Source organism: Gordionus sp. m RMFG-2023, chromosome 1, assembly GCF_954871325.1.
Source record: "Gordionus sp. m RMFG-2023 chromosome 1, tfGorSpeb1-WG-v2, whole genome shotgun sequence".
In the NCBI taxonomy this organism is placed as follows: domain Eukaryota; kingdom Metazoa; phylum Nematomorpha; class Gordioida; order Chordodea; family Parachordodidae; genus Gordionus; species Gordionus sp. m RMFG-2023.
Window position 1 is genome coordinate 65,857,253 of NC_088775.1, and position 26,056 is coordinate 65,883,308.

Sequence of the window (26,056 nt, forward strand, 5' to 3'; positions counted from 1 at the left end):
AAGAAACATTTTTAGGATTTCGAATTGGATTTTTTGTTTAAGAGATAAGGACTCGTTTTTGGCCCCTGTCCTTAGTGCAATTCTTCTACCCAATTGATTTAAGAACTTTAGGGAATGGGGACCGGGGTTTCCCAGAACGCTAAAAATAAGGGGAATAAATATAAAAGAATTAGGGAGGAATCTATATTTATTAAACTTATCGAGTTCTTGGAGTTCCAGGGGTGCGGTATTTCCGTTAGCCGGAAAGGAGGTAACACACGAGACATTCCAGAAACGTCTTCTGCCACCGTGAACCGGCTTGGTTAAGGAAACAAGACGAGCGCCAAAAAGAATTGGACGAATACAAAAAGGAATTTCTCATAAGAGGATATTATTGCAAAGTTTAGTTAATCATTTCATCAAAGGGTCAATAAAATCATTATCATAGCACTGAATTAAATCAGCAAAAAAACCGGGTCTAAAACCATCCAACCCATCTGTCGTCCCATTTTTAAAGGACTTCAAGCACTTAAGTACTTCATCACAGGTATGATTGGTTTGGGAATGCTTAGAAATCTTAATCTCTAATTCATATTTTTTTTATGTGTAAAATGTTTATTAAATTAGCCAAAATTAAGTTTCAATTTTATATATTATTAGCTTCAATTTATAAGTAATATCATATTTTGAACAATAAAATTATTCAATACATATCATTATTAATAAATAAAAATGCATTTCAATATTTTATGGCCTAAAAAACCAATGGTTTAGGAAGCCTCTTGAAGTGGTTTGCCTCACGCTGCTATTGGGACTTGTTGAACAAAATTACCACTTTTACAAAAATTAAAATTTAAAAAAATAATTATAATCTTAAGATTTTTTATAAGGCACCTTTATAGAATATAGATTTAGGTATCCAATCATAGGAGCTGCCAAGCAAATAAAATTTAAGAAGTTTTTTAATCTCATAAGCTTTTCCCACATATAACATCTACAACAATTATTTATACTATGGACAAATGTTAAAATTTTATGAAGCATATATTTTTTAATGTTTATACCTGATAAATTTTAAATAAAAATTAAAAAATTTTTAACCGGTCCGCTCGTAATTTTTGATATTATTTAGCAAGATCGCCCAATAAGATAAAGGGCGTAGGCTAAAAGTCTGCTCGTTTCAGCTAAAAAGTTGAAAAATAGACAATTGTTACTTTTCAATGGTACATCTTAACTGAAATTTTAACTTAAAATGTTTACAATAAATATTTATTCCTATTTGCTGTGAAAAAATTCAAAAATAACGATTATGGCAATTGTCACTTTTCTGTGGAATCTTCACTAAAATTTTAATTTAACATGTCTACAATATATATATTTACATATTTGCTTAGAAAAAATTTCAAAAATAACGATTATGACAATTGTCACCTTTCTATGGTACATCTTCACTGAAATTTTATTTTAACATTTTTACAATATATATTCTTACCTATTTACTTTAAAATCAAAAAATTTCAAAAATAACGATTATGACAATTGTTACCTTTCTATGGTACATCTTCACTGAAATTTTATTCTAACATTTTTACAATATATATTCCTACCTATTTACTTTAAAAAAAATCAAAAAAGTTCACAAATAACGGTTATGACAATTGTCACTTTTCTATCGTACATCTTCACTCAAATTTTATTTTAACATCTTTACAATATATATTTTTACCTATTTGTTTTAAAAAAATTCAAAATAGTTCAAAAATAACGATTATGACAATTGTCACTTTTCTATCGTACATCTTCACTGAAATTTTATTTTAACATCTTTACAATTTATATTTTTACCTATTTGTTTTAAAAAAATTCCAAAAAGTTAAAAAATAACGATTTTGACAATTGTCACATTTCTATGGTACATCTTCACTGAAATTTTATTTTAACATCTTTACAATATATATTTTTACCTATTTGTTTTAAAAAAATTCAAAATAGTTCAAAAATAACGATTATGACAATTGTCACTTTTCTATGGTACATCTTCACTGAAATTTTATTTTAACATCTTTACAATATATATTTTTACCTATTTGTTTTAAAAAAGTTCAAAAATGACAATTGTTACTTTTCTATGGTACATCTTCATTGAAATTTTATTTTAACATATTTACAATATATATTTTTACCTATTTGTTTTAAAAAAAGTTCAAAAATGACAATTGTTACTTTTCTATGGTACATCTTCACTGAAATTTTATTTTAACATCTTTACAATATATATTTTTACCTATTTGTTTTAAAAAAATTAAAAAAAGTTCAAAAATAACGATTATGACAATTGTCACTTTTCTATGGTACATCTTCACTGAAATTTTATTTAAACATCTTTACAATATATATTTTTACCTATTTGCTTTGAAAAAATTCAAAAATGTTCAAAAATAACGATTATGACAATTGTCACTTTTCTATGGTACATCTTCACTGAAATTTTATTTTAACATCTTTACAATATATATTTTTACCTATTTGTTTTAAAAAAATTCAAAAAAGTTCAAAAATAACGATTATGACTATTGTCACTTCTATGGTACATCTTCACTGAAATTTTATTTTAACATCTTTACAATATATATTTTTACCTATTTACTTTAAAAAAATTCAAAAAAGTTCAAAAATAACGATTATGACAATTATCACTTTTCTATGGAAAATCTTCACATAAATTTTAACTTAATATGTTTACAATATATATTTTTACCTATTTGTTTTAAAAAAATTCAAAAAAGTTCAAAAATAACGATTATGACAATTGTCACCTTTCTATGGTTCATCTTCACTGAAATTTTATTTTAACATCTTTACAATATATATTTTTACCTATTTACTTTAAAAAATTTAAAAAAGTTCAAAAATAACGATTATGACAATTATCACTTTTCTATGGAAAATCTTCACATAAATTTTAACTTAATATGTTTACAATATATATTTTTACCTTTACCTATATATGATGCTAACTAAAAAGATCAACTTAGTCGACTAAATTAGTCGTTTTAGTCGACTAAATTAGTTGTTTTAGTCGACTATATTAGTCGTTTTAGTCGACTATATTAGTCGTTTTAGTCGACTATATTAGTCGTTTTAGTCGACTATGTTAGTCGTTAGTCGACTATATTAGTCGTTTTAGTCGACTATGTTAGTCGTTTTAGTCAACTAAATTAATCGATTTAGTCGATTTAATGACTATGACTATTAGTCGTAGTCGAAAGAACTCGACTATTTAACAACACTAGTCATTTCTTATATGGCTTGAGTTTGTTTGTTTGACCATTGAATTTTCATTTTGAATCTTTTATTGATCATCGTTTGTGAACAGGGTTGCCATGTCAAAATTTTCAAATTGCAGGAGATAATTGGTATTATGCGGGAGAAATATGAAAATTGCGGTAGAAATATAAAAATTGCTAAAAAAAATTTTTTTGCTGGCTTTCGGCCGGGATTTTGAATTGACTTAATTATCCGCCTATTATTTTTTATAATTAGTTTATATAAATACAAAGTCGGTAACTATTTTCCAAAATAAAATAACATCTTGATTAATAATTTAAATTTTCATTATAATAAATTTTAATATATTTAAAAATGTTTGAAAAATATATAATAATACTATCTAAAAAAAAGAACGGAGATGGTGTGACGCAGGGAAACAAAAATGAAAAAGGAACGTAAGCGTTGTCTATGATAGCTCTTTGGCTAGAAGGCTACCATTGAAACTGATATAATTAGCTTTGTGAATCGCTATGGATAATCGTTGACGAAGAAAAAAACCCTCTCGAGGTTCTTCTGAGAGTTTGCTGATTTGTGATCCTAAGTTTTTGAAAAATGCTAAGGCGAGTTTGCCGAAGGTGCCAAGAGTGGTTGATATGATTGGGATGAAGCAATGATCGTTTATTATTTCTGTGTATTTAGAAATTTTAAGTTGTTCCTTCTGGTCAAGGATGTTGATGGCGTGGTTGGATGGGGCCAAGGGGTCAATACAGGAATAGTCCCATACCAAAAGTTGGCCTCTCCTCCATAGGATTTGAGAGATCCCATCAGGACGTTTACCGTCAGATCTAAAAAGACCCTGTGGTTCTAACGTGGAAGGAATTTGGGCGGATTTCAGAGCATGTTGGATGATTGTATTACATTGCTTGTGTCTGATGAATCGTCCATTGCAAGAGCGACAATGTAAACTATGTCTACCCTTCGAGTCAACTGGCGAGTTGCACCCTGAGCAGATGTGGGGGTGAGTGATGGAACAATTTAGACGAATGCCGATGGCATGGGTAAATTCATTGTTGGATAGTTGAAGCTGAAGATTGGTAGATGGGATGGCCTCAAGAAACTCATGTCCCGTACCATTGAGCAAGGAAGAGAATAGGGTGCGGTCGGTAGATTGCATGCTAGATAAGAGAGTTTCAACGCAGCGAGCAACCACTGGTGCATCCCAGTCTTTCTGTTTATGGGTTGTGGGGGGATGAGAATCAGCATTGATCCTTGTTTTCCAAATATCCTTAGCCACGATTAAGGAAAGGTCTTCTTTAGAATTATGGGCGGTGGTTATTGGCTTTGTCAAGAGACTACTCGATATGAAAGTAGTTGTTGCTAAGTCAAATGGAGATCTGATGCCGAGACCACCAAATTTGGTTGGAAGAGTTGCTTGGGCCCAAGCGGTTTCGTTGAATCTGATATTTACTATTTTTTCGGTTAAGTCCTTTATTCCTTTTTCGTAAGTTTGGAGAGGAATAGGATATTTAAAATTGGTGTTGACCGAAGTGCGTAAAGAATCCTTGGTATAAAAAAGAAATTTTTTAGCAAAAAAAAGGACTTGTGTGATGGAAGAAGTGTAAAGATGTCCTCCAGTTTAAGGAGTATGTCAAGTGTGGAATGAAGAAAGGTGCTTATTGCCTCGTGTCCTCCAACAGGCGATCCTAGATGTGTTAATTCAACGCTTGATGTGAATTTGAAATCGTGAGTGTTGGGAGCATTAGAATTTAAAAGTGAGAATTCAGATTTGCTCTGGTTAAGCGAAAGTCCAATGGCTGTGCCCATTTCTTTAATTATGGTGACTGCTTTGGCAATTTCACTACTGGGACCACTCAAGATTCCATCATCAATATACCAAGCGTGGAGCGATAGAGTACATGAAGAGTTTATTGATTTTATCATGTCATTGATTCCAAGACTAAAGAGAAGGGTACCGAGAGGGTAACCTTGTTGGATACCCTCGACAGAAAGTATCTTTTCTTTGTTGAATTGTAAGATTGTTGGTGATTGGTAGCAAGAGAAAAGAAATTTGGTATAAGCGGGGAAATGGAAGCAAGTTGAATGTAGGAACGTGTTGCGCGAAAGAGTGTTGTAGGCGTTAGAGAAGTCAATTTTTACTAGGGATTCGTTTTTTGGGTTATTTTCAAGGTGAATTCTTGTTAAGTGCACAGCGGCTTCACACCCACCAGGTATCCCTACACCAAGTTGATAGGGGCTTAGAATGTGTGCGGCATCGTGTTTGATTCTAGATGCGATTAATTTAGCGACCAATCTACGGTAAGTTGAACCAATGGCGATGGGCCGAATGTCCTTGTTTGGTTTTTGGAGTGCGATGAGTCTGGCACCGAATAGTAAGGGGTTAATAAAGCTGGGTACGTCTCCATTTAGGATTTTGTTGACTAAGTTTGTGATTTTAGTGAGAATTGAAACCTGTGTACAGATCACAGGAGAGGTAATGTCCTGTAAAAAAATTGGTCTAATCTTATCTAGACCATGAGCCGAATCCCGATGAAAAGATAGGATTGCTTTCCTTACTTCTTCCTGTGTGAAATCTGCTGCACAATGGGAGAAGGGTTGGGGCAATATTGGCATAAATGTTTGTGGGATGCTTTGATCGAAGCTTAATTAAGGTTTCTAAATTGGATTCGCCAGAGTGTCATTGGTTGAAATGAGTTTGAGGGCCCCATTGATATTAAGACTGTCAATTTTCTTCGAAATCAATGAGGCTTTTTGTTGAAGTGGGGTTATTTTTTTTTTGTTTATGGGATGTCTGAAGATTTGGGACTCATGAAGATGAGTGTTGATGTTTAAACAGGCATCTTTTATTTGTTGAGTTAATGATTTTTGGAGTGATATGTCAGGTATTTTGAAAGTATTGTACCCAAAGTTTAAAAATTTTAACCATTCTTCTTCTTTGTTAAAATTTTGCAAAAGAGAAGATATGCAGTTGCTGAGAGATTTAGCTACTTGTATTCTCGCTCCTTTGGGTATTCTCGTTATGATACTTGGTTTTGTGGAGTTAAGAAAAATATCTGAGAATGAGGCACCAATTACTTCGTTTAAGGGATAATCTATGAGAGGGGGGGGAAGCGAGTAAGTGATCTGAGAAAGAGGCGTGTGTTTTGAATGCGGACACCTGTTAGAGATTGGTCCATGAACAAAAAATTCTCCATCATTTGTTAAATGTATTGGTTTCATGCAGGATGGGCAGATTCTGCGTTCGTGGGGAATGGCCATAGGTATAAAAAATAAAAAAAATGCTGCCAATAATAAAGCAAAAGCACCTGTGAGAGGTCTGTTGATTGATGTGCAAAAATAGCGAAGGAATGATGAATATGTATGTCAGAAAAATCGAGCAACGAGCGAGAAAGATGCTCAATATGAGAGGTTTCAAATAAAAAAAGGATTAATTATTAAAAATTTAAATTATATTAATTTTAAAAAAAACCAACGATCTTTTTTAAATATAAAAGAATGTAGTAAACAAGATAAAATTTTATAAAAAAAGCTATTTTAATTTTACAATTAAAAATATATTTTACGCGTATGTCCCGCAAAACGACCGCAATTGGAAATCTACCGTGTGTGTGTATAACATTATAGGGATATGCGCTTAATTATCACGTATCACGTTTAATTACATAATAAGGTACTCTAAAAACAAGAAATAATACAGATGCAACTACAGTTGCGGCAATTGTAATCACTTATCTTGTAGTACAATCACAGAGATACTTATCATCACAATGTTGGTAGAATCTTTTCCCCATATTATTTATAGAACTCTAATATAAATGACAACTATACTTGAGAACAAAAATGAGCAAGGCTATCATCAATGTTTTAAGACCTTAATCCAGGAGGTCAATTCTTGACGATTTGAAAGATGGTCATACATATGCAATTCTAACAGATGCATCTAATAAGGGAAATATTAAAATATCTTTCTTGATCCTCCGCTATTTCAACAAAATCAAGGTCGTTTCAATAAAACTATTAAATTTTTCCCCTCATATAGTGAAAAATTCAAAGACATAGCTAACCATATAATGGTAAATATAGCAGATTTGAGATTATCAATAAATTGCATGTCAGCTTTCTGATCTGATAATGCCTCAGTGAATTTGGTAAAAACAGTGTATTTACAGAATTGAGTCAGCACAATGTTGGTTGCGATATGTTCCTAATAACCGCCATCGATAGAATTTTAAAATTTTATAAACATTTAAAAATCTATTTATTAAATAAAGATTATAAAAGCTGTCCTAACATTTTTAAAATTTTTTCTAATAATGAATGACCGAGGTATATTTAGGAATGACTTCACATGTAGGAAATCTATTACATGTTGTTAATGTGTAGTTGCAATCAGAAGAATCTTAATAAAGATTCACAAAATTATGCTGAAGATGTGTTCATCTTTACAGTTAATAATTGACAATAAATTTTATAGCGCCATTGCTAAAACTTAATTATATTTTATTTGAGATTTAAATAATAGAACTAAATGTATACCGTCGTTATTGAGATATTTATAAAATTCCTGGCACGACATATTATATATTTGTTTAACCATTAGCTCAGCCTCTATTGTTGTTAAAGCAATCCGATTTCTCTCCTTTATCCAGGCAGTCCTCATCAGGCTAAAAATGCCCTCGGATGAAGCATTAGAATGAGGTAAGGAGAAGACATACTCGCATATTTTTTCCAAGCATGGGGATTTATCGTTATTACGAAAAAATTCTACCCATTTCTCCTCTGCTTTTAGACCATCTAACTTTAAGTATTTTGGCGAATCATAAATAATAGAGAGAATTACAATCTCTTCAAACAAGACATCAGTATCTTTCGGTATTTCTAATATATTTATTAAATTATAAAAACCATAAATTGATGGTTTCTATTCCAAGGTCATAATATTCATACATTTGTAAATAGAGTTATTAAAATCAAATTTTTATCGTAAATATTCTAAAATTGTCTTAATAAAAATATCTGCTTCATTTAAAAATGTATTAATTATAGTATTATTTGAACATTTTAATATAATATTTTTCGCAATAGCGCCATAAAATTTATTATCAATTTTTAACTGTAGAGATGAACAGAGCTGTAGCATGATTTTGTGAATTTTTTTAAATAAAGAATATTCTGATTGCAACTGAATATTAACTGCATGAAGTAGATTTCCTACATGTGAAACGAATCCCAAATATGCTTCTGCCATTTCATACTCGAAAAAAATTTTTCAAAATTTTAGGATAGCTTTTAAAATCTCTATTTATAAGAAGTTTTTTAAAGTTTGTAAAATTTTAAAATTCTATCGATGGCAGGTATTAATGACAACCACCTGATAGGTATATATCGCAACAACTCACACTATTCCAAGTCAGACCACTTTACCAACTCTTTTAATTCATTAACTCTTTTAGTTAATGAACTAAATTCGTTAAAACATTATCACAATTATTTCGACATCCTCAGATAGTACATTCATTACCTTCTTGCAAGAATTATGTAGTATATACAGCCAATTGCTATTAATTCATTTATCATGCTGCCTCAATTCGGTAACTTTGGTTTTTCCAATTACAGAGGCATTATCAGCGCAGAAAGCTGACATGCAAATCATTGATAACCCTGAATCAGCTATATTTACCATTATGTGGCTAGCAACATTGTTGGATTTTTCACTATCCGAAGAAAATTTTTTAACAGTTTTATTGAAATGTTCTTATTCTTGTTGAAATAGCGAAGGGGGAAATGTTTTGTTAGAATTTCATATGAATGCCCATCTTTCAAATCGTCTAGAATTGACCTCTAGGATTCAGGTACTAAAACACTTATGATAGCCTTGCTCATTTTTGTTCTGCCACAAGTAAGGTTTGCACTTATATTGATTGGAGTCGTTAAATATCATGAGAAAAATATTCGACCCACATTGAGATGATATAGCTCTGTGAATGTTGAACTACATGATAGATGTATACGATTTCCGCAAATGTAGTTGCATCTGTATTATTTATTATTTTTGAGAATATTTTTGTATTGCAATCGATTTAGATATACTCCCCTGTACTGACTTATATGAATGAAAGATTTATTATTGGATAAAAATAAAACAGGATCGAAAGAAATTTACAAACTAGACATGTTTTTCGAATAAATATTTAAAATTTATTATAAAAATATAAAAATAATCAATTAATATCTCTCAAAATTATTATTTATATATTTAAAACGTTAAAATACTTAAAAAAAAAAATTGCAGAAGAAATTAAAAAAATTTGGTAGATTTTTGCGGGAGATTTCCAATTGCGGTAGTTTTGCGGGAGAGAGATGTCTGCATGTAAACTAAAAAAATTGCGGGAGTCTCCCGCTGATGGAGGGAGACATAATTTGGGAATTTTGAATTTGAACTCGTTCACTTCTTCCCCCTCTAAAATTTTTTTTTGCTTTATTGTAGAATTTTCATTTGATATTATGTTCGTTGTTTAGCCTCAGTCATATCTTTTTCATTGGTTTGTTCGTAGCTTGTTATTCTTATCGTCTAATCATTCGTTTGAACATCATCCTCACATTAGCTTGTTCATCTCGTTATTTATTATCATTTGTATTTATCAATGTTTGTAAATAGATAATATGATCAATATATCTCGAATAAAATAATTTTGGAATAATTGAAATGATAATGGAATAAATAATTTATCGAAATCATTAGAATAAGAATAATAATTATAATTTGGGATATAGAATAATAGAATATTTTGAATTGTCGCGTTTTATATAAAGTTTTTTTTTTATTAAATTTCAATTATTTTTATTTTTAAATTTTTGAATTTTACTCCCTTAATTTTCAATTTAAACAATTTTTTTATATCATAATTTATCTTCAATTTGTTCTTTATAAAAGAATTTCTCTTTCTTCTTCCATTTTCATCATACGATCTCCATATCATATTCTTTAAAACTTTTTCAACATCAAGATATTTTTATTACCTTGCCTCTTTTTTTAATATTTTTTTTAATTTTCTTTATTTCCAAAGTTTTTTTAAATTTTTTTATTAATTATAAAAGTTTTTATTTTATTATTTTCTTTAATTTTTATTTCAATATTTTCTTTAATCACTATTATTTCTTCAATTTTTATCAAATGATTTATTTCTTTTAATTTATATGAATATATTTCGTTTTTAACATTTGGGATTAATTTACATAATTCAATTTTATTCAAGTTTATATTATTATGTTTGACATTGAAATTTTTATTAGTATTAGATATATTATTTGATCTAGATGTTTCATTTATCTCCTTTACCTCTTTATAGTTTATAAACATTGCTTCTTCATAGCTTGAACTTCCATATTTCGGTACCATTGCTTCCATAAGCAAAAATAAATAATCTGGTAAATTAAGTATTAAACTTAAAATATTTTTACTATCATGATATATTAAATAATCTTCTAATTTATCTATGGATTTTGTTTTATCATTATTGTCCCATATAGGTTTATTCATATTTTAGATATTTTATTATTAAAATTTTTATTATATTTATTTTTAATTTTCATTTTAATCATCTCTTACGTGTTTTAGAATTAAATAAACATTCTGTAATCCTCTTTCATCCAGTTTCACCATGTTTCATTATCTAAAATTTGTCTTTGAAAAATATCTGAAAAAGTAGCTTTTCTGCCACCATGATATTTTCAAGAAAGGCACTGTCTTTTACTCTTTTTTTATTTTTTTTATCTTTATTTTACTAACACTAAAAACTATATCTATTTTACAACTATATATATAATATTCTTTTAATAATATTTACATTATGTACAATTTAAGGTTAGTTAAGATAAGTTATTTTAACAAGTTTTTACATATCAAAAAAAGAAAAGTACAATAAGTTTTTAAAGGTCATTCATACAAATATATTTTACAAAAAGAAAAAGTACGAAAAGATCATCTGAATATTTTTATCATTCGAAATATATATTTAACAATACTTATTTTAAAAATAAACATTTTACCATCTCTTATATTCTTGGTGGGCAAAAATTAAGATAATGTTTAACTATTTTCAAATAATTTTTTTTATTTCCATTAATACACCAGAGCCATGTGTAAAATTATTATATGACAAACTTATGCAAAATATAAAATTATTATTAAATGGTTATAAAAATAATAAAAATTAATTTATGAAATAAAATAAGATGTTATTTTTATTTGTTTGTTTATTTGGTACAATATGTTTTGTCTGCATGGATTGTGATAATGTCTTCTTTGGATTTATCAATATTGTGAATATTTCCTTTAGAAATATTAAATTTTTATAACATTCTCTTTGAGTATGATGTTATAGAAATTTAATGGCCTTAATTTTTTTAATTAACGATAACTCGTAATATTTAATTTCTTAATAATTTATTATTTGACATGAATAGTTTTTAAAGAATTATAAAATTTTATAATATAAATAAAAGAATACCACAAAACAACGAATTCACACTTTATAGAGGTCTTAATTTAATGACAAAATATTAAAAATCTTCCCACTGTTATCAAGGCATTTTCTAATAATAGTTAATAGAATTTTGGTCAAATTAGGGAGTTCCCAAATTATCTAGATCCCAAATTAGACATGTTTAACTGGCTGCAAATAATTTATGAATAGTTGAAAGCACTTAATATATACTTACTAAGATATTTTCTCGAATTAACTCTCATCAAGATTTCTGATTCATTCATAATTGTTTGACTGGCTATCTAGGGATGGCCTTGTCTACCTCAGAATTTTAATGAATTTGATTATACTAATAATTTATTCACTTGATGCATTTCAGAGACCTGGCATAGGCCAAAGTTTGGGCTATCTTGGGTGCTTGGGATGGGCAATAAATATGTTTCAAAAAATAAGGGAAGGTTGGCTAGGCCCTGTTTCTTAATATAAAATCTGAGCCAGGTTGTTGCGATTTAAAAAAATTAGATCTTGTTGGTAAATAATATAATAGTGCATATAATATTAATTTACTCTTATATAACTTAATTTACCTTTGACACTGCAAATTATTCAAAATAACAAATTAATTTTAAAAATTCTGGATTGAACATTAAAATATTAAAAATAAACCCCTGAGCCAATCCAAACTTTTTAAAAATATACCAGACTAGGCATGAATATAATTTTTTTTCCAAATACAAGCTGGGCCATGCAGTAGATGTAGATGTAGGCCCCTTTGCAAATCTTTTGTCTATTTAATTGGTTTAGTTTTCACTAATAGTAGCCTCAGAATGTAGGCATTATAGCCATGATATGTCCTCATTTGTGGGAGCTACGTAAATGGAGATGACAAGTTTAAGTACATGCAATATATATTTATGGTTGATTTTATCTGAAATTATTACATTATGCGTTAATTCATTAGAACAGTTTTCATTGTTTGTTCACAAAGTAAACCAATGGAAGAGCAAAGTCGTTTTTTAATAATAAGGTGTGAGTGTGATATAATCTACTGACTAAATAACACAAAAATATGTCTTAGCATATGCCATTTTTCAGCCTTAATTTTACAGTTAGTGTAAAATTTCTGAGAAAAAGCCAGCTATATTTTTTAAATAATGTATAAGCATTTTTATATAGAAATTTAAAGATTTATTTTTATAATAAGAATATAATGCCTACTAGGGATGTACTAATATTTTTTAACGGATCGGGCTATTTCATCCTATTTAAAATATCAATTATCGGCCCATATTATAAAATTTTCTGATCCCATCCTATAAAATGGCGTCTTCATTTAAAAAAAATTCTATATTATTAAAATAATTATATTTAAATTTTTTTAATTATTCATTTAAATATTTATTTCAAACTTCATAATATATTTGTTTATTACTTATTTTGCTTCAAAAAATGGTATCGGTGCACCTGCTTACAGTTAGTGTTGTTAATTTGCTTTGTCGTAAAATTTACGACTCAGTTTGGTGCTCAGACCTGCTCTGAGCACGAACCCGGAGCACAGACACGTGGTTTAGACTCGGGGTTCAGGTGAATTATGTAATTCCAAATAGTTTAAATAAAAATTGTTTACCAAAAATATAGAAACAGCAAAATGTAATACGTTTTCTGGTGTTAGATAGTAAAGCCCTGCAAGCAACTCAGCTTAGGGTTAAATTTTTTTTTATTTGGGACCATCTATGGCTAGATATTAAAGAAAATGGATTAAAATGAGTTAATATGTTGGTTAGTCGAACGATTATTTCCAGCTAATACTATCCTATTTCAGAATTAGATATGAACTTTCTGGCCGGATTTGTTTAATTTTATCGCTATTTTTTAAACACGTATTGATTTTTTTTCTTATTTTAGAAAATGATAGACATTTGATAACATTAGTTCCTAAATTCGGCAAGATTGTGAATGGGATATTTAAAATATTGGATCATTTTTATAGAGGGGGGGGGGTTATAAACAAGTCTGAAGTCAAAATATATAAAATCTTCAATTTACACTTTTTATCAGGGAACCAAACTGAAACGAATATCGGTTCCGTTCATCAGGTTCGGATATAAATAACGGTTCAAGGTTCAGGTTCGGTTAAAAAATAAAAATATCGGTTCTATTCGACCCTAAAAACTGGTTTGAAAACTTTTGTATTCAAACTTACATTTGAATTATGTATAGGGAAGAATATTTTTTATTTCATCATTAAAATAAAAAACACATGCATTAAATCTTCATTTTTATTAATTGCACGTTATAAAATAATATTTAATTTATAAATATAACAAATAAATATCAATGATTAATTTTAATATGAACAATATTTAACTTATTTACTTATTTTTTTTATTAAGCCGCATAATTAATATATTTTCATGATTTGTCTCACTCAACATCTATAAGGAGATAGTATAAATTTAAATGTTGAAAAATCTTTCCACACTAACATGGGTAGCCGGCACTGCCAGGATATCAGATTTGATGTGTCATTTATAATACTAAATGTAAATTTTATATATTGGATTTAGTGTTGTTAAATGGCTCGTTTTGAGCCGATTTTTAAAAACGGCTAACTCAATATTTCGTCCAGAAAAATATTACGCAAGCCTCAAGATTTTGCTCATAGAAGGAACAAAGGTCTAGGCATACATTATTGAAATCTCAAGACTTAGGAAATATTTATCTGGCTAAAATATTGAGTTAGTTTAAAACGAGCCATTTAACAACACTAGATGATAATATCTAGAGAAAAATTAAATCCAATATATAAAATTTACATATAGTATTATAAATGACACATCAAATCTGATATCCTGGCAGTGCCGGCTACCCATGTTAGTGTGGAAAGATTTTTCAACATTTAAATTTATACTATCTCCTTATAGATGTTGAGTGAGACAAATCATAAACTTTGCCATAATTATCCTCAACAATCAGCATGCGTTTTTTAAAATATTTTTAAAGTTTTTTATTAATTATTATTTTTTTTATTTCACTATAATTTTAAAAAATTATTTCCGTTTCATTAATACAAATTAAAACGCCTTCATATTAACGGATTCTTCGGCAAGCGCCTGAAGATTGAGCCGAGTTAGCCTGTATTTAGCCGTTAACCCACATTTGTTTAATAAGTATCAGTCATAATTTTTATAAACTTTATTTACAACATTTTTAAAATATTTTAAGCTTATAGATGAATCCTATATTTTTTAAATCTACCTTTATTTATAAAATCTTTTTTAATATAGCTTACTTTATGCAATTTTTTTCAAGAACGTTGGGGCGATTCTCCCATTCAGATACTGTATAATGTTTTAGAGTTTCTCTGGAATTCCAGAGACAAAGAAAACACGAATGCTTGATGTAGCCTAACTGAAGGCCCGTCAGGATTGCGATCATGTGGAGATCGCTGCATATCCTAAATTCGTAAATGGAGTATTTTATTTTTGACAATAAATATTTCATATTTTCATATGATTCATTTAACTGGTTAGAATAGGCGATGGGAATTGATGGCTTAGAATTTCCGTTATGAAGCAAAACTGCTTTCAAGCTGTTTTTGCTTGAATCGATGAACAAGCGCCATTCATCGGGCACCAATTCAATATTAAGTTGTAAAAAAAGTTGACCTAGATTGTTGGAATAGTATAAAAAAATTTCGTAAGAGAATAAATTTTTAAACTATGCTCCACGGAATCGGTGTGAAGTTCGAACTCCATTTTTTAAAATCATTAAGCCTTAAGGCTACGGACTTTCTTTTTGAAAGTTGTAAATTTTTGGTTATGTCATCGGCATTAATTTTTTGTAGAATATTATATAAGTAGGGAATTTGAATAATATTTAAAATCCAATTTTAAAAAAAAATTAATGAAAGAAATTAAATGTTTATGAAAAATTAAGCGCGAAAAAAAATAATTCTTCTCCTTTCTTCCTACTTATGCATTATTATTTATTGCCCATACTACGGGTTCAAGGTACTCCATTGGAAAATCATATATTTTTAAATTGATTAAAAAAACAAATATTCTTAAATACATCTAAAAAAGATAAATATTAATAAAAAAAATATAAAAAAAATTACCAATTATTGCATTTTAAATGAATTCTTCAAAAATGCTCAATTCAAAAAGTGTACAAATTAAAAAAGTGGGTACAGATATCTGATTTTGGTATAAATTGATCATAAATGCATAAAATATTACTAAATACAACTAAAAAAGATAAATATTACCTTAATTTTGCTTTAAAAATGCTTTATGCAGAGAAAATTCAATAAAGTACAAATTAAAAAGTTCGAAAATATCTGAAACCGACTTTTTTAATTTATAGATTTTGGTTGAATTTTCATGGCATAGAATACTTCTGAAATAATTAGAATTAATATATAATCTTGAGCATATTTGAGCAAAATTATATAAAATTTTTCTTCTAAAGTTAATAATTTTCATAGGAATTTAAATTGAAAACTTAAGACCCCCAAAACGAAATCTTTACCATTCTTCTCAAAAACCAATCGATAAAAAATTAGTAAATTTATAAAGAAATATAAGTTTAACACTGTCACCAATTTTCAGGGATTTTTATTCGATACTTTTTGAAATATATCCATATAAAGACCTAAATTTTACCATTTTTGAGATTTCGAAAAGTTGCCTTTATACGGTAATATTTTTAAAACTTGACGTGTAGGGAAAATTTGGAAAACGGATTCGAACTCAGCGTCAAATTCTGCACCAAAACTTGTTTTTATTTTCTTCTCCCATTTTTCTTGTCACACAGTGTTATAATAAGGAAGGTTTGCTGCAAAAATTAATATATTTTTATTTGTAGGGATCATTAGAACCGAAGTTATAAACCTTCAAAAAGTGCTAAAAATAACCTTTTTGGCCACTTTAACCTAAAATAAATAAAAAACCTGACGTGCTAGAAAAAACTGACAGCGGATTTAGAATATGTATAAAAAACTGTCTTAAAACATGTTTATTTTATTTTCTCCCAAAAAATCAAGTCGAAATTTGTCACACAGTGTAATTAGAATGCATAATACTATTCAGTGGCGTAGCTACGGGGGTGGTTTTCGGGTTTGGACCCCTCCCAGAGCAAATTTTTTTTTAGATTATACGTTCAAAAGACTTAAAAGTGACTTTGTATCAAATAAATACCATTAATATTTATATTTTTCTGGTTTTGATGTTTGTGAAAGGATATTATATTACTATTGAATTTATTCTGGGTAGTATTATTATAAAGTCATTGAGAATAATCTACTAAATTATAATAACATTATTCATGCATTTAAAAATATTTATATATATTGTCGAAGATGTGGTTATGATTTTTAAGATAAACCCGGCCGAAGGCCGGGCAAAAAGGCCGAAGGCCCGTTAAAGGGGTCTGGGGGCGAAGCCCCCTGGATTTTATATGTATGGACCCCCTCTAAGTAAAATTCCTAGCTACGCCACTGATAAGATTTAAGATTAGTAAATGAGATTTGTTTTTTCATAGTTTTCGTTTATCTGAACCCTTGGTCTAAAGAGAGGTCTGAATCCCGAGTTTAAACCACCGGTTTGTGCTCGGGGTTCGTGCTCAGAGCTGGTTTAGTCGATTTTTAGACCCAAACTTCGGGTCTGAGCTTTACACAACCAATTAAGAACACTACCTACAGTTTCCTAATTCATATTTACTTTAGCATTTTTACTAATAGAAATTTATTTATAAAGATTTAATTGAATCACAATAAAAAATATATTGCTTACACTCTAGTGGCTTCACTAGTCTTTACAATTTTAGGGAGCTCAACTTTAAGAAAATATTTTTAAAAAATGTCTTTTTTAGGGAATATCCTCTAAAAATTTTAAGTGCCCTTAAAATTTTTCAGAGGGTAGCCCCTGCGCTCCCCTTCCCCCTAACCAGGGATGCTACTGCTACACTCTTAATGTATTTTTACATTATGTTTATACTTTTCAGCGCAGTTATTGCATTTAAAAAATATCCTTTAAAACGTGTCTTCAATCTTTTACAGTTAGTATAAATAATTTACAGAAAAAATCTAGAGCTATATTTAAATATAAAATTAACATTTTTACAAATAAAAATTTATATAATGATTACTCGTTATTCGAAGATATGTCTCCTAATTCATTTTTACACATTTAGATTAAAAATATTGAATAGAAATAAATGTTTTCTCAAATAATGTAATCAAATCTTAAAAGAATTTAATAAAATTAGCATAGTAACAATGGTAAAACTAATCAGCACTGTTTACAGATACATATATAATATTTTAATGGTCATGTTTTTCACCATAGAATCTTAATATCTAAAAATTTTTTTTTATGAAAGCACATTTTCTTTGTTATTGTTATATTGCGTTGTGATCTTGTTGATATTCTTTGAGTTGATATGTCTCATTTTGTCTGTATTATTCAAATAAGTCATTTATATCTCATTATCATATCAAAAAGATAACATCTAATAAAAATGTTATATCAATATTTGGAAATATATTAATATTTTGCTAGTCAATAATATATTTTTACTATGAATTTTTAGAATAACATAATCCTGAAGAATACTGAATAAAAAAATTAAAAAAATATTCATTTCAGCAATATTAAAATTATAGACCAAATAAGTATTTAAATTTTAAACCAATCAAGAAGGATGTTACCAACAGAGACCTTATGTAAAATTGATTATTTTGCCAAATTTTTGAAGAGGCTGTAGACTTATTTTGTGAGAACACAAGTTCAAATCTCGTAGATTTTTTAAATGAAAATTAAAATATAAAACCGACTTTGAGATACTATTTAATTAAAAACAATTGTATAATATGATTAACTCTCTAAAGTAACTAGTTAATGAACTATTCTTGGGTGGTTAATGAAGGTTTTACTGTTATTTTGCATTTGACTAATAATATATCTGCTTCAAATAAAATATCTGGTTCAGGCCATTTTAATGTTTCTCTAAGGGCACTTAAAATAAAGTATAACCTTTTTGAAGTATGGATATTGGATACATAACAATTCATGAAAACTTTTATTTAAAAAAAAAATTTTTTATAATTTTATAAATAATTTATATTTTTGGCTACAGTGGTGACTGCCCTCCTATTTTCTCCGCCCCGCCCCTTCCGCTGGTTACGCGTCTGATATATTATTTTCAATTGTTAAGGAAAATAGCATCCTATAAATCAGATAGATTTTTCATCAGATATTTAGACCAACTCAACTCAGGTTCTCTTCCATTTTATGATAATCTTAAACTAAATAACATAATAATGAGTTAAAATTTTTAAAAAGTCAGTCATTATATTTTCCAATGAATTATTTTACAATATTTAAAAATAAATTATTCGAATTGAATACGAATAGTAAATTATTTAATTCATACTAGTAAATTAAATAAAATAAAGTATGAAATCTTAATTGTATTTAAGATTTCAGAGAAAATCGTCTATTTTAAATGAAACGAATTAATACAACTAAAAAAATGAGGCAAATAATCTAAAGTATTATTTAACAAAGAAACGCGTAGTAAAGATTTGAGAGTATAATAAAAAAAAATTAATATTATTTATTAATAAATAAAAATTAGGTCCAAACCAGCTCTTGGAAATTTAAAATGGTTTTCTTTGGCCATGCCCGGCCCACAAATTTTTCCCGGTCCGTAAAATAATTTTGCCAAGTTACCCGGCTATAATTTTTTATGTAAGAAAAAGGCATATTTACTTAATTCTAAGCATAAAAAAATTTGCCAACTTCCCGGCCCATAAAAATATTTTGCAAAAGTGCCTGTCTATCCTGATTATCCTTTTACCCGGCTTCTCGCCGACCTTTAATTCAAGTTTTATAAATATAATATATAAGATTACCCAGTCTATAAACTGAAAAAAAATACATAATATTAAATTACAATTCTAATAAAAATTTATAAGTATATTCCGAAAAAAAAATATATGGTGGAACAAATGACAATTAATTTGATTTTTTCAAATTTTTATTTATCATTGAGAATGTTAACAAGTGCTATTGAATTTTAACGTGGACTGTAAAATTTTGGTGGATATTTTACTAATTTTGAAATTTCGGGATAATTTGGAAAAAGAAATTTCAATGCGGTTTAAAGGAAAAATTGTGAGAGCCTCCCTCACATGGGGGTTAGGGAGACCGGTGTTAGAGGAATAGTTTTAAATATATCAATCTAGAGTATTAATTAGGGAATATTTTAATAATATACTATCATTAGCAAATTTAGATAAAAAAATTATTGCAAATGTTAATTTATCTAATATTTGCTCATTTTTTAATCGAAATTTACTTTTATTTGCAGATAACTTAAATAATAAATCTTTTTTAAAAATCCATATGGATGAGGAGAAAAGATCTAATCCTTAAACCCCCCCCCCCTCTTCCATAGTTATGGTCCTCTATCTGTATAATTTAATTTATTGGGCTTGATAAGTTAGAATTGTGAAACAATTTATATGTTTACATTTTAATTTATATATGTGTTTAAGTTTTTATTTATAATATGTTTTTAATTTAAAGAAAATCCAAGAAAAAAGACAAAGAACAAAATTACTTAGAAAATTTGCAACATATAGGAAGCATCAAAAACAAACTACCTCTATATCTTGAGCCATGTAATTGTACTACAGCATTTCTTTCTGTTTCTGAGATAAAGGAATTAGTATTTTTACCACCTGGCATTAATCCTAAAGAATGGATAGCACTTCATAGTAATTTAAAATAAAACAAATTAAAGTTATTTTTATATCAACTAAATTAGAAATGAATTATATGAATTATTTTATAGTTTATTATTCCCAGTGGCTTATTTAGATGAGGATCAAAGCAGACACGTCGTTAAACTTCTAAGGGGTCCTAAAAAGCACATATTAAAAAAAATTTATATTTATAATTTTTTATACTAAAAAACACATCCCTTGGAAATAATTACTCGCGAGAAAATTTTTCAGCATAATTTTTTATTATTATTAAATAAGCTTTTTAACACTTAACTCTACTTTCATCTCTGTATTCCTTTTCTTCGAAAAACCATTATCCTTCACCATTCTTACGTTGGGCGCCGGAGCTATATATTTCACCGTAGGAAATGCTGTGCCTTACATAAAAATTCTCTTTAGAATGCCCAACTTTATCATATTTTTCACATTGAAATGTTAGCTATAAATTTTGAACCTGAAAACTAGGTTTTTCGCATTATGTGACAGCCATGGTTTTTTTAGCTCTTACGATTTAAAAAAAATGAATAATTCTTCCAAAGATAGATGGCGCTCCTATATTAAATAACGCTTAAAAAAATTTTTTTTTTTGAATTTTTTCTTCTTCTAAACATGACTAATAAGATTTTTTTATATCATTAAATGATATTATTTAACTGCAATTGTAATTTTTTTTTGTAAATTATTTTATTTTCGAAAAATTATTTATTAATTTTGCAAATATTATAGGAAAATTAAAATTCACACAAGATATTACTTCTTTTCGGCTTTTCATTAAATAAAGAATTTTCGACGCCTTGATAATTTCTTTTGCAATAAATAATAAGTACGCCCAGTCGTCTTTGATGAGCTCACTATTGAAATATTATTTTTTGACGTGAAAAGGAGATCTGGTGACAAAAGAATTTGCTCGTCTTTTAGGATGGATGAACACCAATCGTTTTCTCATGTACAAGTCACGTTCCCTCTAATTTCATCGATTAACAGATCCTCACATGAATTTATTATATTTTTAATAAACGCTGAGTATTGAGCTAAGTTTAGCCGGTTGGAAATACTACGTGAATCTTTTATGTCCCAGGTATTGAGATAAATTTACTAAATTATCCTTATCTCTTTTGCTTCATACTCTGGTATGGTGGCTTAAGAAAATTTATTACCTTTTAGAGGCTCTTAGCTTATTTATAAAATTATACAGGTATGTTTATCTGAGTTGAATAAGGTCTTTGTAAGTTTTCCTTAGCAACCAACCTATTCTAGACTGTTGAACTGTTATTTCTGAAATATCAATTATATTTTCCCTAAATTTTTTTGGATTATTTTAATCGGTAAGTTTTTTTTAATAGATAGATATTCCAATTTCTTTTAAAGTAATATTGATTGCATCTATTGATGTGGATGATGTGGTGATATTATTTATTTCATATTCGCTGTCAGAACTTATATTTTCTAGATTTTTTTTATCATAAACGCTGCCAGCGATCAAAAATACAGTGTTTTTCACCTCATAATTTGGAATTTTAGTTATCCATGCTATAGCTTTTGGCAAATTCGCTATAAAGGGGCTTAGATTTTTTAAAGGATTTGAGCATTTATATTTATAAATATCATTTGGAGGAAAACTGGCTTTTATTTTTCAACAATTAATTATTATATTTTCCTGCAGGAGATATCGGGATTGTAGCAATCTTTTTAGGAAATTTAATCATTTATTATAAAAACAATTAATTTTTACAAGTTATCAATAGTAAAATAATAAGTAAGCCTGTTAATGTTGACAAATATTTTGATATGAATGCTAGAAAATCTTATTATTTATGTTTAAATATGGGAAAAAAAAATTTAACAATGCGTTATTTTTATAAGAGTGTCATCTATTTTTGAAAAAAATATTCATTTTTTTTAAAAATCGTCTTAACTAGAAACCCCATTGCTGTCCCAAGTTTAAATTTTTTTTTATATATAAACATAATTTATGTGAATAATAAAATATAAAATTCAAATAAATTCGGAAAGCGAAACACCTGAAGTTTTCAGGTTCAAAATTTATAACTTAAATAAAACCGCAAGATTATTATTTTATAAATCCTTAATATTTAACAAAATGGCATATAATTTTTATTTTTCGCATCATTATTTTTTAACTTATCTCAAAATTTTAAAATCATATTTTTCAAAAAAGATCATTTTCAGCACTTCCATTGATATCACAAAAACTATTAGTACTTGGAGGCGAAAATTTTGTATTCGATGCTTTCTAATGATGTTCCCTCAGTATGCACTATTTTATCAAAATTAAAACGGTCGGGCCGAAAAGTTATCAATTTGGCATAAATTACCCATTACCCCAATATGATATATGTTATATAAATCGTTATTACATGACTTCTAGTTAAGTTATGAATTTTTAATAACTTTTATTCTATAGCTAGGCAAATTTTAATACTAGAAGAAATATATTTCGCCAAAATTTATATAAAGGAATTTTTATATCTTATGGGTAAAAAGGTTTTTTAGCAAAATATATCGGAATATCTTCCAAAAGATGTACAAAAAATTATATATAAAATGAAAAATACATATTCGCCAAACCAAATTTAAATTTTATAAAGTTATTTGCGTTAATATTTACAGCGTTAATTGCTTTCTCCCATCTCTGTATACTAGAATTTGCATCTCATTCTGTCATGATTTCTATGTGATGCTTTCCCAAGGATGTTCTAATAGCTGTTATTTCAACCCGATTTCCTACTCATCAGGAGAAACCGATTGCGTAAGCATCAAGATACTTTTGGCGGCTGAAACGAATTACGCTACCATTGATCCGAAGGCTATGGCGATCATTTTCGCTAGGGAAGTTCTACCAAGGATAAAAAGATCGAAAGAAAAATTAAAACATATTTTTAAAGTAAGCTAATCGCATTTAAAGAAGACTATATAAGTCTTAAGGGCAAATAAAGTAGATTAGTGGGTTAATCTAATTGACCATAGATAAACTTAAAATATAATTTTGAAAAAATTAGATTGGCTTCAACCTTAAAAATGTAAAAAAGATAAACTGAAACAGTTAAAATATTATAATTATAATCTCTATATGTAATAATTAAAATCATACAATATTCTAATCAAATTAAATTTTGTATCATACAATATAACGTTTATATCAATAACAATTAACAATTTTAATAATTTCACGCCAATAAACATTGAAAAACAATATTTTTTTTATTAAATGCATGTTATATCAAATCAAAGCGATTCGTTTGTTTGTTAAGAAATTTACGTGTAATTAGACATGTGCGCCGCCGGTCAAATGCGCCGCCGCCGGTGATTTTGACCATGCCGATGCCGCGCGCCAAAAAAGTGTCGGTGCTCAACACGCCGCCGCCGATCTAAAAATTCGGTGGCCTGGCGGCGTGATAATTTATTTTATAGATTATTTATGAATTTTAATTAGAAGAAAAATATTAAATATTTTTTGAATTATTAAAAAATGCGATTTTATTTTTTAAAATTAATAAATATTATTTGCTATAAATTTGATTTATAACAATCCATATTCGTTCACTTTGGGCAGGTTTGTGACCAACGTGCTAGATAAAATAAGATTAGGACATTAAATTTGAAAAGGTAATTCTATATTTTATTCTTTTAATTTTTGATGCTTCAAATAATTTACAACTCGTTATATAAAATTTATTTTTTATCATAATAGGAAATTTTAATTAATGATTTTTATTTTGTTGCCATTATAACATATATAAAAATACCAGGTCCGTGAAGTTGTAGGAACGATGTAAGGATCAATTAACAAAACCTATGCCATTATTTAGAGTCTTAATTGATCCTAATTGATCTTCAAACCAGACATCAGCGGAATCAAAGGTTATTGAGTTATAAGCAAAATAATAAAAGTGCGAAGATTTGCAGCTGTAGGAATGATTTGAGGATCAATTACCGAAATTTATACCATTATATAGCCCGTTAATTGATCCTAATTGATCTTCTATCCGGAAAGCAGCGGAATGAACCGTTACTGAGTTATGAGCAAAATAAGAAAGTGTTGGCACTTTGCCAAAACCGAAAATATAAAAAATCACGATCTGAAACTTGGCAATTATTTAGGCTTTAATTTGTGCGTTAATAATTTCCAAACCGGATAACGATATCACTAACCGCAACCGAGTTATGACCTGTTTTTAAAGCGTGAAGTTGTAGGAATTTTTTTAAAAAGTGAGGATCAATTACCAAAAACTACCAAATTGTGGTGCGTTAATTGATCCTCCAGAATCTTTAAACCGCATATCAACGTAATAAACCGTTCGTGAAATAGAAAGGTTTTGGCATCTTGCCAAAATTAAAAATTTGAGCAATCATTTTTTTAGTTATAGCCAATATTTAGTGCCTTAATTGATCCTCCGTATTCTTCAAACGGAATGTCAAAAAAATTAAAGGCTATTGAGTTATAAGCAAAATAATGAAAGTGTGAAGATTTGCAGCTGTAGGAACGATTTGAGGACCAATTACCGAAACTTATACCATTGTATAGCCCGTTAATTGATCCTAATTGATCTTCTATCCGGAAAGCAGCGGAATGAACCGTTACTGAGTTATGAGAAAAATAAGAAATGTTGGCACTTTGCCAAAACGAAAATATAAAAGATCACGATCTGAAACTTGATTATTTGGGCTTTAATTTGTGCGTTAATAATTTCCTAACCGGATATCGATATCACTAACCGCAACTGAGTTATGACCTGTTTTTATAGCGTCAAGTTGTAGGAATTTTTTTAAAAAGTGAGGATCAATTACCAAAAATTATGCCAAAGTGTGGTGCGTTAATTGATCCTCCAGAATCTTTAAACCGCATATCAACGGAATGAACTGTTCGTGAGTTATAAGCAAAACCAAAAAGTATTGGCACTTTGTCAAAACCTAAAATAAAAAAGATCATGTTTTGAAACTTGGCAATTATGTAGTATTCAATACGTACATTAACAATCACCAAACCGGATATCGATATCACTAACCACTACCGAGTTATAACCGTTATAAAAACGTTAAGTTAGAAGAATTAATTTAGAAAGTGAGGATCAATTACTGATAATTATGCCAAAGTGTAGTACGTTAATTGATCCTCCAGAATCTATAAACCCCATACCAGCGGAATGAACCGTTGGTGAGTTATATGCAAAATAAAAAAGTTTTGGCATTTTACCAAAATCTAAAATTCGAATTTTATTTAGAGCCAATATTTAGTGCCTCAATTGATCCTCCGCATTCTTTAAAAGGAATGTCAAAAAAAATAAAGAAAAGTGAGTTATTAACAATAAGTGTTTCAGGGACGTGACAAATTTTGTATTCTTTAACGATGAAACTTATTTCTTAGAGCTCCATTACTAGTGAGCACTTTAATAAGTTTAATAGCCCAAATTAAAATGAAAGTTAATAACAAATAAATGGTGGTACACCAAAACAAAATCTAGAGCAGAAGAAAACATCCTATTTTTGC

At 28.3% G+C, this 26,056-nt stretch overlaps 1 protein-coding gene across 2 annotated transcripts in view; it reads left to right on the forward strand.

Moving 5' to 3' along the window:
• Positions 1–26,056, forward strand: part of LOC135931060 (MOB kinase activator 2-like) — a 68,147-nt gene that overhangs the window by 14,671 nt on the left and 27,420 nt on the right. For both annotated transcript variants that reach the window (XR_010572923.1, XM_065467922.1), the window contains exon 2: positions 20,348–20,538. Coding sequence is in view for 1 of the 2 variants with exons in the window: in XM_065467922.1 (XP_065323994.1) it covers positions 20,348–20,538 (191 nt within the window). In the remaining variant the exon portion in view is untranslated. The remainder of the gene's footprint in view (positions 1–20,347; positions 20,539–26,056) is intronic.